Source organism: Harpegnathos saltator, unplaced genomic scaffold (assembly GCF_003227715.2).
Source record: "Harpegnathos saltator strain DR-91 unplaced genomic scaffold, Hsal_v8.6 scaffold696, whole genome shotgun sequence".
Lineage (NCBI taxonomy): Eukaryota > Metazoa > Arthropoda > Insecta > Hymenoptera > Formicidae > Harpegnathos > Harpegnathos saltator.
This window is the reverse complement of record NW_020230533.1, coordinates 462,854-476,635: the sequence shown is the minus strand read 5'-3', so window position 1 is coordinate 476,635 and position 13,782 is coordinate 462,854. Positions and strand designations below refer to the sequence as shown.

The 13,782-nt window shown below is 55.3% G+C and overlaps 1 protein-coding gene across 3 annotated transcripts in view; it reads left to right on the top strand.

Annotated features, from left to right (window-relative positions):
- Window positions 1–7,519, top strand: part of thw (chitin-binding domain protein thawb) — a 63,747-nt gene extending 56,228 nt beyond the window's left edge. For all 3 annotated transcript variants that reach the window (XM_025305437.1, XM_025305436.1, XM_025305435.1), the window contains 2 exons: window positions 145–4,762; window positions 5,223–7,519. In XM_025305437.1, coding sequence (XP_025161222.1) covers window positions 145–4,762; window positions 5,223–5,506 — 4,902 coding nt within the window. In that variant the 3' untranslated portion in view covers window positions 5,507–7,519. The remainder of the gene's footprint in view (window positions 1–144; window positions 4,763–5,222) is intronic.
- Window positions 7,520–13,782: the final 6,263 nt, after the last annotated feature.

Here is a 13,782-nt window from a genome sequence, read left to right as displayed (position 1 = left end):
TAGGACGAACGAGAGACAGAAAGACGTCACACGTCACACGTCCCGCGTTCGGTGGCGGTGTTTTCCGAGCCTTTGTCACCTGCGGACGCTTCACGCCTGGTGATGAGAGAGAGACCACGTGACCGACGCTGAATGTGTTTCCAGGTATTCCACATCTGCGACAACGGACGCAAGATCTCGTTCCTGTGCCCGAACGGCACCATCTTCCAGCAGTCGCAGCTCATATGCGACTGGTGGTTCAAGGTCGACTGCAGCAAGTCCACGGAGCTGTACGAGCAGAGCGCCGAGCAGCTGGCCGAGGAGGAGAGGAAGCGGGCGGACGCGAGGAAGATGAAGTCCGAGTTCCACCGCACGGTCGAGCAGGACAACGCCAATTACTACGACACGCAGAATGCTGACTATGATGGCAGGCAGAACGGCCGGACGAACCCGTACGGTCAGTCCGTCAAGCAGAATCAGGTCCCGGAGCGGCAGGAAGAGCCCAAGTCAGTGCAACACTTCGGGCCGAACAACGTCTTCGACCAGTCGCGGGACTCGGGCCGTTACTTCCAGGAGAACAATGGAAACGCGTTGCGCGGTCGTGACAAGACGACGCAGCCGGCCGAGAGCTACAATCAGCCGACGGCGACGACGACGACGATGACGAGGACGACGACGAAGCAACGACAGCAGTACGAGTCCGGCTCAAACTACCAGGCGGGCAACCGGCAGAGGAATCAGCTGCTGGACTCGCAGAGCGGCAAGTTCAGCTACGAGCACAGCAACAAGCTCCAGGACACCCGGCAGAACTATCAGAACACCTTCGGCAACCCTCAAGACTACCGCCTGAGCCCAGGCGCGACGCGCAATGAAAAGCCCGAGTACCAGCGCGGCTCCAAGTCGCGCACTCTGACGCGAAACAACCTCTTCGGCTCTCAGAACAGTCTCAGAAACTCAGAGAATCAGTCGCAGAAGGTGACTCCGACGTACATGGAGACGACTACCTTCAGAACCACCACCGCGCCGCCGAGGGAGTTCCAGCAATTCGCCGAGAGCGCCGCTTTCGTGTCCAATCGGGGAAATCGCTTCAACAGCAAGCAGTCCGAGAATAACCGGCAGTTTTACTACCAGTCGTACCACGAGCAGCGCGGCTCCACGGTCGACGACCGGGAGACGACCACCGTGAGATACGAAGAGCGAAGCGAGGAGGCGAACAACAACAGGATATCCTTCGCTCCGAAGACCGGCGCCTTGCCGTACCCCGGGCCTACCTTCGCTCCCATCTATAAGCCCAGGACGACGACGATACCGCCGTACGAGACCACGCTGCAGTACACGCCGACCACGGAGACGCCGTTCTCCAGCACGTCCTATTACCGGCAAGAGGACTTCCCGGAGACCACGTATACCACGTACAGCGCCGAGCCGGTGACCGCGACCGCGTCCACCTTCGAGGACTATCAGACCACCGAGGCCTCCGCCACGACGTACAACGAGCAGCAGCAGCAGACGCCGGCTTTGATAGGTCGAGTGCCACCAGCTGCGAATTACCCGAATCAATACGCGCCAGATAACGCCAGAGTGACCGAGCGGGACATCGAGCGCGAGACCACCGCGTCGTTCGCGACCACCCGGCCGTACCTCAACACCGAGAGCTACCGCTACAACACGGTGAACGCCTCGTCGGTCGTCAGCCAGGACGCCTATCCTTCGTCGACGCCTTACTTCGACGACGCGAGCCGTTCCGACGATTACCGAAGCGAGAACGACGTCGAGGCCAAAGGCACCACGAGGGACCCGTCGCGCGGCTCTTCGCCGAGCTTCCGGCAGAACTCGATCAGCTCGACCGAGAAGCCCTGGCGCAGCACCAACGTCTACCAGCAGAGCGGCTCCACCAGCAAGACCTTGAGCCCGTACGACACTAGTTTCACCTACAAGCAGGGTAAGGTGCTGTCGACTTTGGGTCCATACGTGCCTTTCACCAAGAACTACGTGTACTCGACGATGACGACGACCTCGAGGCCGCCGATCACCGCGTCGACCTATCACAGCCCGACCATCGCGGACTACCGCATCACGACGAGCAATCTGATACCCAAGGTGAAGTCTTCGACGTTGCAGTCTGCGACGAGCAGACCCAAGGACCGAGCAACGTACTTGCCTGAGGTGGGTAACGATAGTGGACGACCACCAGCAGTCAGCAGCTTGGAGGACAGGCCCTACGCCGAGCGTGAGCACGCGCTCAGCATGCTGCACTCTCTTCAGGGCCTGGAGAACAAGGCGAACGGGCTGCACGTGACTGAGAGGACGGCTGGCTCCGGCCGGAGCATTCCCCTCGCGCCCGGCCCGTCGACCTTGCACTCGTTGGCCTTGTACTTCGCCACGGCTAGCGACAGCTTCGACTCCAACGAGACCGCCGAGCCGGCCGCGAGTGCCGAAGACCACCCCGAGGCCGGCGAGAGTCTCTCCGCCGCGCGCAGCTCGTCGTCCGTCGAGCTGCCCACCAGCATTCTCACGCAGCATACCATCACCTCGTACGCCGATCTGTTCAACTTGAACAACGCGCTCGAGGGCAACGCCACGGCGACAGCCGAGCTGACAGCCGAGGCCGACGACGTTAGCGAGCTGGACGACGAGCAGGACCTCGAGCTCGAGCAGAGCGAGGGCCCGCTGAACGGCGCCAAGAAGACCAACGGCACCAAGTTCCGCGAGCTCGCTCAGGTGTTCACTCACGCTCTCTCGGCGTACCTGCAGGATCCGGACACCTTCAAGAAGGCGTTGACGGACATCAGGCCGACGGAACCGCCATCGACCACCACCGACGGCCAGTTCGACAGCGACTCGACCACGCTCTACCCGACCACCGCGGAGGAGTACTCGTCGGTGACGAAGGAGAAGGACGAGGTGTTGGACTTTTCGGACGACAGCGATTCCGCCAGGAGACGCAGGCCCACCACCGTGCAGCCGCCCACCACGACCGACAGGTACTCGACGTACTACACCACGCCGTACGACGACGACTACTACTCGACGCAGAGCCAGACCACACGGAGGCCGGTTTATTATCCGAGCACGACGCTGTTGCCGCCCGGCGAGTCCGGCGAGTACGTCGAGACAACCACGCAGGTCACCAGCGGCAACACCTTCGCCTACGAGGTGAACCGCGCATTCGGCACCACCGCTGTCAACGACATCCGCGGCTACGACGCTGCTGACACGAGGGACTCGACCGACCTGTCGCCGATCTACGACAATTATTTCCCGTCGTCGGAGGACGAGGATAACGCTCGCGGCAGGATCGCTGGCTTCCACAACAACACCGCCAGGAACTTCCAGCCTTACGGCAAGAACGTCAAGCCGGCCAACGCCACGCCGATCAACAACTATGTGACGTCCACACTGGCGTCCTTCCAGAGTCCCGCGGGCACCAGCTGGGGCAGAGGTTCCGCCAGCGACAAGCCCGTGCAGAACCTCACGCCACCCCATTACCAACGCTTCGGCAACGTCAAGAGCTTCGAGGTCTCCAACAGCATCGTGCCGAGTCAGGCTCGCTCGACCACGCCGTTGCCGAGGAGCAAGCCTACCTACGAAGCCTCCAGCAGCACTGTTCACCCCTTCAGGATACGTTATTACGAGTCGACGACGACGACGACGCCGCCGCCGCCGCCGCCGCCGCCGCCGCCATCGTCGCCGTCGCCGTCGCCGTCGCCGTCGCCGTCGCCGTCGCCGGAGGACCGGAGTCCGGAGTCTCTTGTGACAGCTCGCAGCTCATACGCGAAGTTCAGGAACAGTTACAATCGCATAGAAGGCTCTCGCAAGCCGCCGGAGAACGTGGCGACCACGGCGACGATCCCGTCGACGACGACGCCGCCGCCGCCGCCGCCGCCGCCGCCGGTCACCCGGGACACCGTCTGGACCTTGGACCCTGTCACAGCGACTGTCAGCGACGCCGACGTCACGCCGTATACCGCCACCGTGGTGCGCGCCACCTCCAGCAAACCGGCCAACGCGTTCTCCAGCAAGCAGCCGAGCTCGCTGAGCAACGACCACTGGACTTCCTCGCCCATGGTCACTCAGCTCTGGGAGACGACGGTGTTCGTGGACCCTCGGCACATCAATCACGGCCTGGAGTCCGACGACGTCACTCAGTCGTCCACGACGGACAACAGCGTGAACGAGCTCACCTCGACGGCGTCCACCTCCAGACCGTCGACGTTGTCCAGCGAAGCCGCGGACAGGACGCCGGTATCGCGAGCGACCACCACCTCCAGCACCTCGAGTCCGTGGCAATGGGCACCAAACGACAACGACTCGCCCGTGGCGTTCACTCTGCTGCCGACGACCTTCGCCGCGGAGAACACGGCGACACCGAGCCCGATCATCAGCACGCGCTCCAGTATAACTACCACCATCACGTCCTCGGTCACGTCGACCAATGTCGGCCGGGATAGCCTGCCGTCCACCTTGCTGCCCTTCACGCTGACCACCGGCGTGTGGAACAACACCGAGAACGAGGTGGTGAAGGCGCAGGAGATGTTCGGCAAGCTGAACGAGACGAGCAGCGACACGCTGATGCGCGTGATGAAGCAGGCGGATAATAACGAGACGGTGAGGCAGCTGGTGCTGCTGCTGATCAACCACTGCAACGGGCCCAGGAACAAGACGATGGAGCAGGAGAAGGAGCAGCTGCTGGACGCTCTGCTGAGGATGCCGGTCAACGAGTTCAGCTCCGAGGAGTCGCGCGAGATCGTCGCCGGCATCAGCAGACTCAGTCTGCCGATCGGTACGTTCCTTTGGGATATTCCGGCATATTCAGACCATGATCTATCCTTTTTTAGGATGATCTTTTAGGATGATACCATTTTATCGTTTTATCGTTTTTACACTCGCTTATCTGTGATATCGCAATTGAAAGTAACACACAATAGAACAGTGCACGACATGACGTGACGAAACATAAAACTACTCGGTGCACCTTTCATCTCATCATGACCGTCATTGTCCCTCATTGTCTCCCTTATTTGTTTCATTTACCAAAGACTTCACGTTACAACTACATTATGTCCGTTAATCACTAACGATCACGTGTGCTTCCTTCCTTCCACGGACAACATGGTTTGTCTTTCCCGGTGTAACGTTGCCGTTTCCAGACTAACATCCCTGCGCTCTTTGCAGTGCCAGCGAGAACGATACCGGGAGCCTCTCCTTTGTCGACTGATCTTTCTCGTAAACATCGTTTACAGGTAAATCACGAGCCGCTGCTTCAATAAGTAGCACGCCGAAGATACCCCGAGCGACGTCCGTGGGACCCACTTCGTCCGAGCCATCGATCACCACGTTCCGCAGCAGGGCTGGGCGGAGGTTCCGGACGACCACCGAGAGCACCGTCGGCTTCGCCAGGAGATTCGACGAAGATGTCTCAGCGGACACGAACAATTCTCTGTCGGAGGACGAGACCGCCGCGTCCGACAACAGGGCTCTCGAGCTCCTCAGGTCGCTCTACTCGATAGCCGCGAAATGGGGCTGAGACCGCACAATCGAGGACCGATCGAAAGTACGCGTACGTCGGAAGACTCGCGAGATGAAGATCTCGCTGGAGTACTAGAAGACGTTCATCTGTCGATACGTCGGAGTAGATCGTCGCGCGTCCGCTCCGCTTACTTAGCTAAACTCTTCAACTTCAACTCGCGGGTTCGGCGCCTCGCGTTTCACGCCGGACGTTAAATCGGTTTTGATCTCGGCCCATAAATCGACCAGGATCCGATCCACGGAGTAGGCGATGGCGTCGAGACCCGAGGATCGGCAACGACAACGTCCGGGGTATTTTAGCGGGAAGCGCTGCTCTCGTTCTCGTTCGCTTTCGTTAAACTTTTGGAATTATTGCACGGCTCTTGCTTTTCTTTGTTTCTTAACGTAACGTGTCTCTCTCTCTCTCTCTCTCTCTCTCTCTCTCTCTCTCTCTCTCTCTCTCTCGCCGAACAGACCGAACGCGAATTAAGGAGTGGGAGTTGGAAGATTCGACGGCACCTGCGTCACGAATCGATAGCTCGCCGGCGCGCCGGTGAAGTTCGATTTAATTCGGGGCCGAGATTGACTTAAACGATTTTCACCTGCGCTCGCGGATATCAAGTAGATCGAATCGACGACCGCTTTCGGAATGTCATTTTCGAGCCGGTTGCTTGGTAGCCGCGACCGAGCCGTCGGTCTGTTGATACGCGGAGTCCCGGTCGATCGTTCGATCGTCGATGAAGTCGCAACAACGATCAGCAACGGCTAGCGGTCCGACGATTAAGATTATTCATGTAACGTTCTCGCCGTTCTTTTTACTAAGAATAAAACATCGATCGCCTCCAGACATCGGCAAATATTACTTGCAAAAAATGCCTGCCATACTTCATCCCTCTCGTTCGACTACACTCTTGTGCGCGAACGCTGCTGTACGAATATTCTACAATTTAGCTCTCTCTCTCTCTCTCTCTCTCTCTCTCTCTCTCATCGCGTTGAATGTTCAACGAGAAACCTAACCCAGCTGTTTCACTCACTCTTACAGCAATGACAGTGAATCTCTTGAATTCTCTTCTCGCGTGATTCTCGGGCAACGCGAAGCGAAAAATGTCTACCCCGGGAAGAAGTGGATTTTATCGCAAGACAATTTTCGACAAGAATCCATATAATTCTGCACTTTTTTCTCCTTTCCTTCTTCTTGCCTCGGAAAAACGCACGCCCGAACGCACGATCGTGCGCGGAATGAGGGAGTTAACTTTAATCGTTGGTGCAACCAGCGTAGCGCGTCAGACAGACATAGAGCGTTGATCGCGGGAATCGACCATGCCCGAGCAACATATAACTATACTCATGTAAAATAACGATTGTCCTGCATGCCGACGTAAAGGGGCCGAAGCACTTCGCATGGCTCGCCCGCTCCTCTAACAGTGCCCTCGCTGGGTCGCACTCTCAATTCGCAACTCCTCTACGCTGAATTGTCCGCGCGAGATTGTCGGGACGCGGTGAATCGCGCTCGCGGCTCTCCTCTCGCGCTCGCGAGCTCTACGTGCTCACAATCTCTCATCCTCTTCTCGCGTGCGCCTCCCCCGCGAGAGCTCCATATTCCCGTCCCCCTGCGAAGCTCGCGTTAATAATTTCCCGCCGGCATCGGATTCGTATTCGCGTAGCCGCATCGCACGAACTTCCAATTCGCCCCGGATAATTTTCGCCGCCCTCGTCAGTGCTGCGAGAAGACCCTCTCCGTCCCCCCCGACGGGGGGGCGCGTCCTTCAAATTATTTAATCGCCCCCGCTGCGGCTCCTGCACGTACCGGCTACACAATAAGCTACTTGTATCTTGAAATTACGGTGTTGGTAACGTTCTCTTTCGTTTGGCCAGTCCTCGAGGGTCGCCGGTGCGCCTCCGCTGCGGCCCCGAGGCTTCCAAACGGGGTCTCTAGGTCATTATTTAAGTACGCGATCTAGCGTGTAGCTGTGTCGACTTTATGTAATATACCTTTGTACAGTATGTGAATAAATAAACAGGGTTTTGTTTACCCCCGGCCTCTCGCTCATTAAACGACCCCTGCTGCGTCTTGCCCGCCCCCAGTCCCCGCAGGACTAAAACCTCATGGTGCAGTTAGACGTCGGCGTTTACCGCGCGCTGGCGGAGGAATTCAAGTGGGCCCGGTGGGACGTGAGGTAAGAAGAAGCACCTTAGACGTGTAGCCCGCCGCGGCTGCGTGACACTGCACTGTGTGTGACAATGTGTTAATAAGTGCCAAACGCGGCCTCAGCAGCACCATTAGCCACGTTTTCGCGGCGGATCCTGGGAAGGACGGGCGCACCTGGGAAACGGCCACGGTCGCCGACACGGTTGCGCAAACGCCGAAAGAAGAGAGAGAGGAGGGTCTTCTTCTTTTCTCATCCTTGTCGTGCAGCACAAGGTGCGACATCCGGCGATTCACGCGCGCATGACACGGGTTTACAGCTTTTCCAGGACCCTCAGCGCGCGCCTGACAGCCCCAATCTTCGTCTCAATCTTAGCCTTTGACGTGATGATAAAAGATGGTCTATATATGTATATATATCGCAACATAGTCATGACCTCTTGGAGCCATCAGCTTTCGGTGTCAACTCCTAGAGGCGCAGCTCACGTTGAGCATCAACGTGCTATTCGGAGGTCAAGCGCGATCGACGGGAGTACGATAACGTTGCGAGAGGATCGCGAACAGATTTCCGTAATACGTCATGAAACGCGGCTGAGAGAAGCACGCCTCGGAGAAGCGAAAGAAGTGAGAGCGTGGCGCAGCGCGAGGAGGAGGAGGAGGAGAGGAGGAGGAAGAAGGAGAAAAGGAAGAATCGCATACGGGCTTACGGAGGCCATTGCGAGTGTGACTGATTAATATTTCTAAAGACACGGGCTTACCGCGGCCAGATCATCGCAAGCAGGATGCGGCGGCATCATCCTCCGTCTCACGTAGAGCGTTACAAAACTACCCTACAAGGACGGCACTTTTGCGCGTCACGCTTCATCTCCCGATCGCCTCACGGCTGTTGCCAGCAGCGGTGACGGCTCGCGCTGCATCCAGGAAAGTATCCTGAAGATCGAGATAACTGAGAGAAAGAAGGAAAAATGATCATACATCGCGTAGTGAGAGGATCCGCCATTCAAATTTGCGCTAGTGGCTTTCGCGTTATTTCGCTCGTCGTCGAGAGAGAGAGAGAGAGACTCGCTCGTAAGCGGAGGTAAATGTCGCAATTAATGACAGTGTCCCAATTTGCGATAGTTGCACCGGTTCTCCTTAATAAATCAGCTAATACGGCTGCATGTTTAGTTTTCAAATTTTCTAATCTGAATTCTCGATTTTATACATTGTCGACTGCAACAAGAGTTTTCAATCAAATTGAAAGCCACGGGAAAGCGATGGAAGCTGATAGGCGATATTACATGTCCACTTGCTAGATCCGTGCGATTATCCTGAAATCTCTTCGAAAGGAAAAACCGGCGGAAAGGAGAGAACTGCGAGATCAAACTGGCTGAACGACACCTCCATCCTTTCTGAGAAGATATATAACAAATGAGTAAGGATCTTTCTATAAGGTTAGAAAATTACACAATTGAAATCCCGAATACTCGAGCGTTCACGCTTAGCTTGACACGTGCGTTGTTAATTATTAGCAAGCGGCCAGTTGAAAGACATTCACCTCGTGCCCTCTTCGGACAAACGGCGGCTCGCGAGGGATTTTCGCCCGCAGGATTGTCGCCCGTGTCCAGCCAAGCGTTGGCCAACCGTTCGAGCGCGAGCTCGAAGTTTCGCGTCCGAGTATCCCGTGACGCAAGCCTTGCCTCCGCTGCGCGGCGCGACAGGACATCCGCCCTCTCGGCAGAGAGCGAGAGAGCGAGAGAGCGAGAGAGCGAGAGAGAGAGAGAGAGCGATTCGCCGCAACTCTCGACGCAACATATTCAAATTAATCTCCGGAGATCGGTATCCGGATGAAGAGTTACGAGAGGCAGGAAGGGGTCCGCCGCGCCGAGGGGCTCGCTTTTTCCGCGAACGCAAACGAAACGTAAACGAACCGGCCGCTCGCTCGTGACGTAATTACCGGGGCGAATGTCATGTTCGCGCGAGCAACGGCGACAATGGCTGAAGCGAAGCCATTGTTACGCGGAACGTCCTATATAAGTCACGTGCTTCCTCCTACGCGCTCTTTTTTCCCTTTTCGCCGCCTTGGTCCCGTTTATGGAAATCTATCTGCGTATTTTTGCCCGCTCGAAGTCGACGAGCCGCGCGCGCTCACGCGCGGGACAGACTAATTTACATATAATCACAGCTGTCGGGATTATTTTCAAGAGTCCCTCGGCGATAGACAACGCACGGCGCTGCTCTGACAGCCGGGAATGCATTTGCGCATCGACGCACGCGACGAGGGACGCGTCGAGCGATGCGCGCGAGGCTCCGAATGTGAAGTAATGATAGACACTACCGGCACGGCAATTTCACGTAATGGACCGTAACGCATCGTGCGAAAGTACGTGAATGCAGGCGTGCAGGAGCGGTAGAATCGCTGTTTTTCCATTTCTTTGTTCCTTCTCTTTTCCTTCCTGCGGCTCCGCGCGCTGGAAGAAGTCCGTGTGCGAAATGAGCGGAACTGGATCGAGATTGTACAATCGGCGTCCGCCGTCGAACGACTAATCCGGAGATCCAGTCGTGCCGCGGAGAGAAGGTCAGGATTATTTATTTCCTCGGAGGAGCGACGTTGTGCCCGGCGCGTTTTACATTGCACGCTGACCTAGTCCCTTCCCAAACGGCTCGGGTTGCGCAATACTCGCTGCGTTCGGTTGTGCAATAGCAATTAATATGCATGCTTTTGTAATGCTTAGAGCGTCGTTAGCGTCTCCGTAAGGATCGCCGTGAATTTTCACGGAGATTATTCGACTGTGCCGAATTCGTCTCTCCTCGCGCAGGATATGGACTCTGGGATTTTAAAAGGAGATGTGAGCTCGCTGCACGCCAGCTCGATATTCAGCAGAGACTCGGTTCCTGCGGATCTTTCAGAAACTGCTCTCGCGGAAGAGTCGTTTCGAATGCGCGTTTTTGAGGGTGGTCGTACCGAAGTGGAGATTTTTTCTTTTTCCAGACACTTTTCTAGACACGGGGATGATTATCGCTCGTAATAGCGGAGGAGTAAACGGTCGAGTTTCGCTCAGGATCAAACGCCCCTCTCCTCTCGCCGGATGAAGAAGAAAAAAGTCGCAGATTACGGCAGCTCAGATAGAAATCCTGTCTATCTCGCCGGATTTTCCCGTCACCCAGCGCCGGCATCAAGACGATTTTCCTCGCAACACCCTGCGCGAGCGGGACAACCGAGGATCGAGGCCGGTCCGATTCCGAACGTGGATCTCGTCTATACAATTATCTTCGCGCTCTGCTGGTGAGGCGGTAAAAGGTCGCGGTTGATGCAATCGGCCACGATATATACCCTGCAGAGTACGCGGTTAGATTACGGCGTATTGGCCAATTGCCAGAGCTCAATTAAGGCTTTTTAGTTTTACGGCCGCTTATCGGCCGCTCGCGTAACACCGAGCGGCGTGTCGATTATTGTTTAAATATATATAGATCATCGGCACGTTGGCGCGCGAGCGATTAAACTTGATAATCAGCCCGTCAACGCGCTTCTATAAACATATTGCGCACATGTGTGCGTATACATGTATACCCACACACACACACACACACGACAGAACGATGCGGGAAATATCGACGGGATAATGACGCCGCTTGACGCGCGATTCGACGTGTGAGAAAGTCGTGATGAGAGATCGCGTTAAGCGATTTCTCTGAGACGAGCAAATGGATTGACAAGCAAATGGAACTCTACAAGTCGAGACAGTTATATCAAAGTCCCAGAGGAAACTACTCAAATTTATATAACGACGCGTTTTGATACGTTCAATGGAAACGTCGAATGAGGCTGAAAAAAATATGAACATTGTTATTCTTGTGTAATGTGTATTTTCCCGTGTATTAAAGCCCGTCATTATTTTGTTTATTAAAACCCGTCTTAAATCCCGTCTTAAAACCCGTATTAAAACCCGTCATTCGAGCGCTCCGATAGAAATAGGTCGCGTTAATCGTCGGCTTTGTGTTAAAGTACAAAATTGTTCAAGCACAGACAACGCGAAATATGAAACAATTGAAATACAAGAAAAAAAAAAATACGATTTTAGTCGCTTCGTCTCTCTTTTGCTTTCTTTTTTTTTTTTTAGAGAAACCGTTCGCTCGAATCCCGAACGACGCGAAAACCGTGCGCCGATTTCACCGGAGCTTTCAGACGATTTTTCATTTAGCGACGAGCGTCGTCGTGCGGGACGCGCACTCATCGCGCGCGTTAAATGAGCCGAAAGGTTACAGCAGCCGCTAACCGGCTATTACGCTTAAGATTACAATGTTTTTTTTCGCGCAGCGAGAGAGAGATCATGATTTACATTCCTATTGATCACGTAGAAATTATCGACTCTCCGACCGAACAGGCGCTTGAAAACCGCTCGTTGAAAAACCGCCGCGATGAACCGCGCGTTGTTGGCGCTCGATCGCTCGCCGGCGGAATCCCACCGAAATTCGCAACGACTCCTCGCTCCTCTCTCGCGGAGAGGACGAGGGGAAAGCACGTAGCCGAGGAAAACGACGTTTCACGCGCGTGCAAGAAGACCTACCTGTCCCGCCATTGCGCGCGCGCGCGCGCGCGTCTGTGAAGCATTGTCATGCAGCCTCGAAAACGAGTCTTACGCCGAGCGACGGAGAGCCGGCAAATTAGGACAAATTTTACACGCGTGCGCGCGGACGCATTTATATAACCGCGAGCGCCGCAGGCTCGTACTCGTCATTAATAACGATCACTCGAAAACTCAATTATGCGTGCGAAAGGTGTAGTTTCCGACGGATCGTGCCATTTCTCCGGCGAGCGAGCCCTGCGCTTTCACCGCCGCCGCCGCCGCCGCCGTCGCGCTCGGTAGGTACTTGTTGCATACCGATTCGGATCGCTGCCTCTTTTTCAGCGCTGATGACACGGTGTTACTGCGAATCTCGGGCGATCGGCTGGAAAGAGCGGCAAACAAAAATGATGCTAGAGGTCATGCGCGCGCGAGCGAGCGAGCGAGCGAGTGAGCGAGTGACGTAACGCTCGCCGCGCAGGCGGCAATTAACCCGTAATCTTGGACTGGCTCGTTCCCTTTCGTTAAGCGCTCGAATGACTCGTCTGGCTGCGTATCGAGCGGCGAAACGAGCGGCGGAGCCCCCCGCGTCTTGCACGCGTTTTTATCGGCATCGAGATTACCGTCCGCACGCGCGCGCGCGCGAGCAAAGCGTTTTTCGCACGAAGTTTGCGCGCCACGTGTTTAGCGCCGCGGCTACGTCTCTATCATCTAGCCGAGTCCTGATAACTGCCAGGGTTCGACATTCACGTTCCCAACTCATGAGAAACGAGCCGCCTGCTCGGTCGCTCGATATCAACCGACAGCCGTTATAATGACATAATAACATCGCGATAAACGAGCAGATTCTTACTCGTAACTGTATCTCTCTCTCTCTCTCTCTCTCTCTCTCTCTCCCTCTCTCTCTCTCTCTCTCTCTCTTTTTCTCTCTGTTTTCCTCTGTCTTAGTCACCACTCTCGGCAGAACTAAAGTTGATGATAGCGAATCAGCGGATCGTGTTTTAGATAAGAGAGGAAGAAAGAGAGCTCTCCCGTCGATGGTAAAACGTTCGGCGCGGTCTTCCGTCGAGCAAACAAGTCTGGGAGTTGGACGAGCGCATCTCGCGTTGGAGAACTCTAATTAAATAAAATTGTCTTCCTGCCTCCTCGTGACTCTACCCGGCAACAATGTTACGGACCGACGATCCGAGCTCGGTATGTCTTCGCGTTTAAGAGCGCGGATCTTGCGGTGTAACGAGATCCGACGGAGATCTTATTACACCGCGAGGATCCAGACTGGTGGACCGAGACGTCTGGAGAATAATATGAATGGAGTAAGCTTCTTGACTCTGCGAGAAGTCAAATATTAACGTTGGATTTTATTAGGTAAATTGGAAAGTTCCATCCATCTAGCGGCAAGTAACTATAGCTAGAACTGTCGTTAACCTCTAATGTCTACACGAAGTTTAATGGCTTGTTTTGACGTCTGTCAATAACATTCGGTACATAAAGGTATACGTTTGCATCAATAACATTGTTTTCTACTGCATCGAAAATGTCGAAATTTGAGCCAAGTAAGCGTCATTTGCGCGAAGTTTTAATCTTTTGCTTCAATTAGAAGAAAAC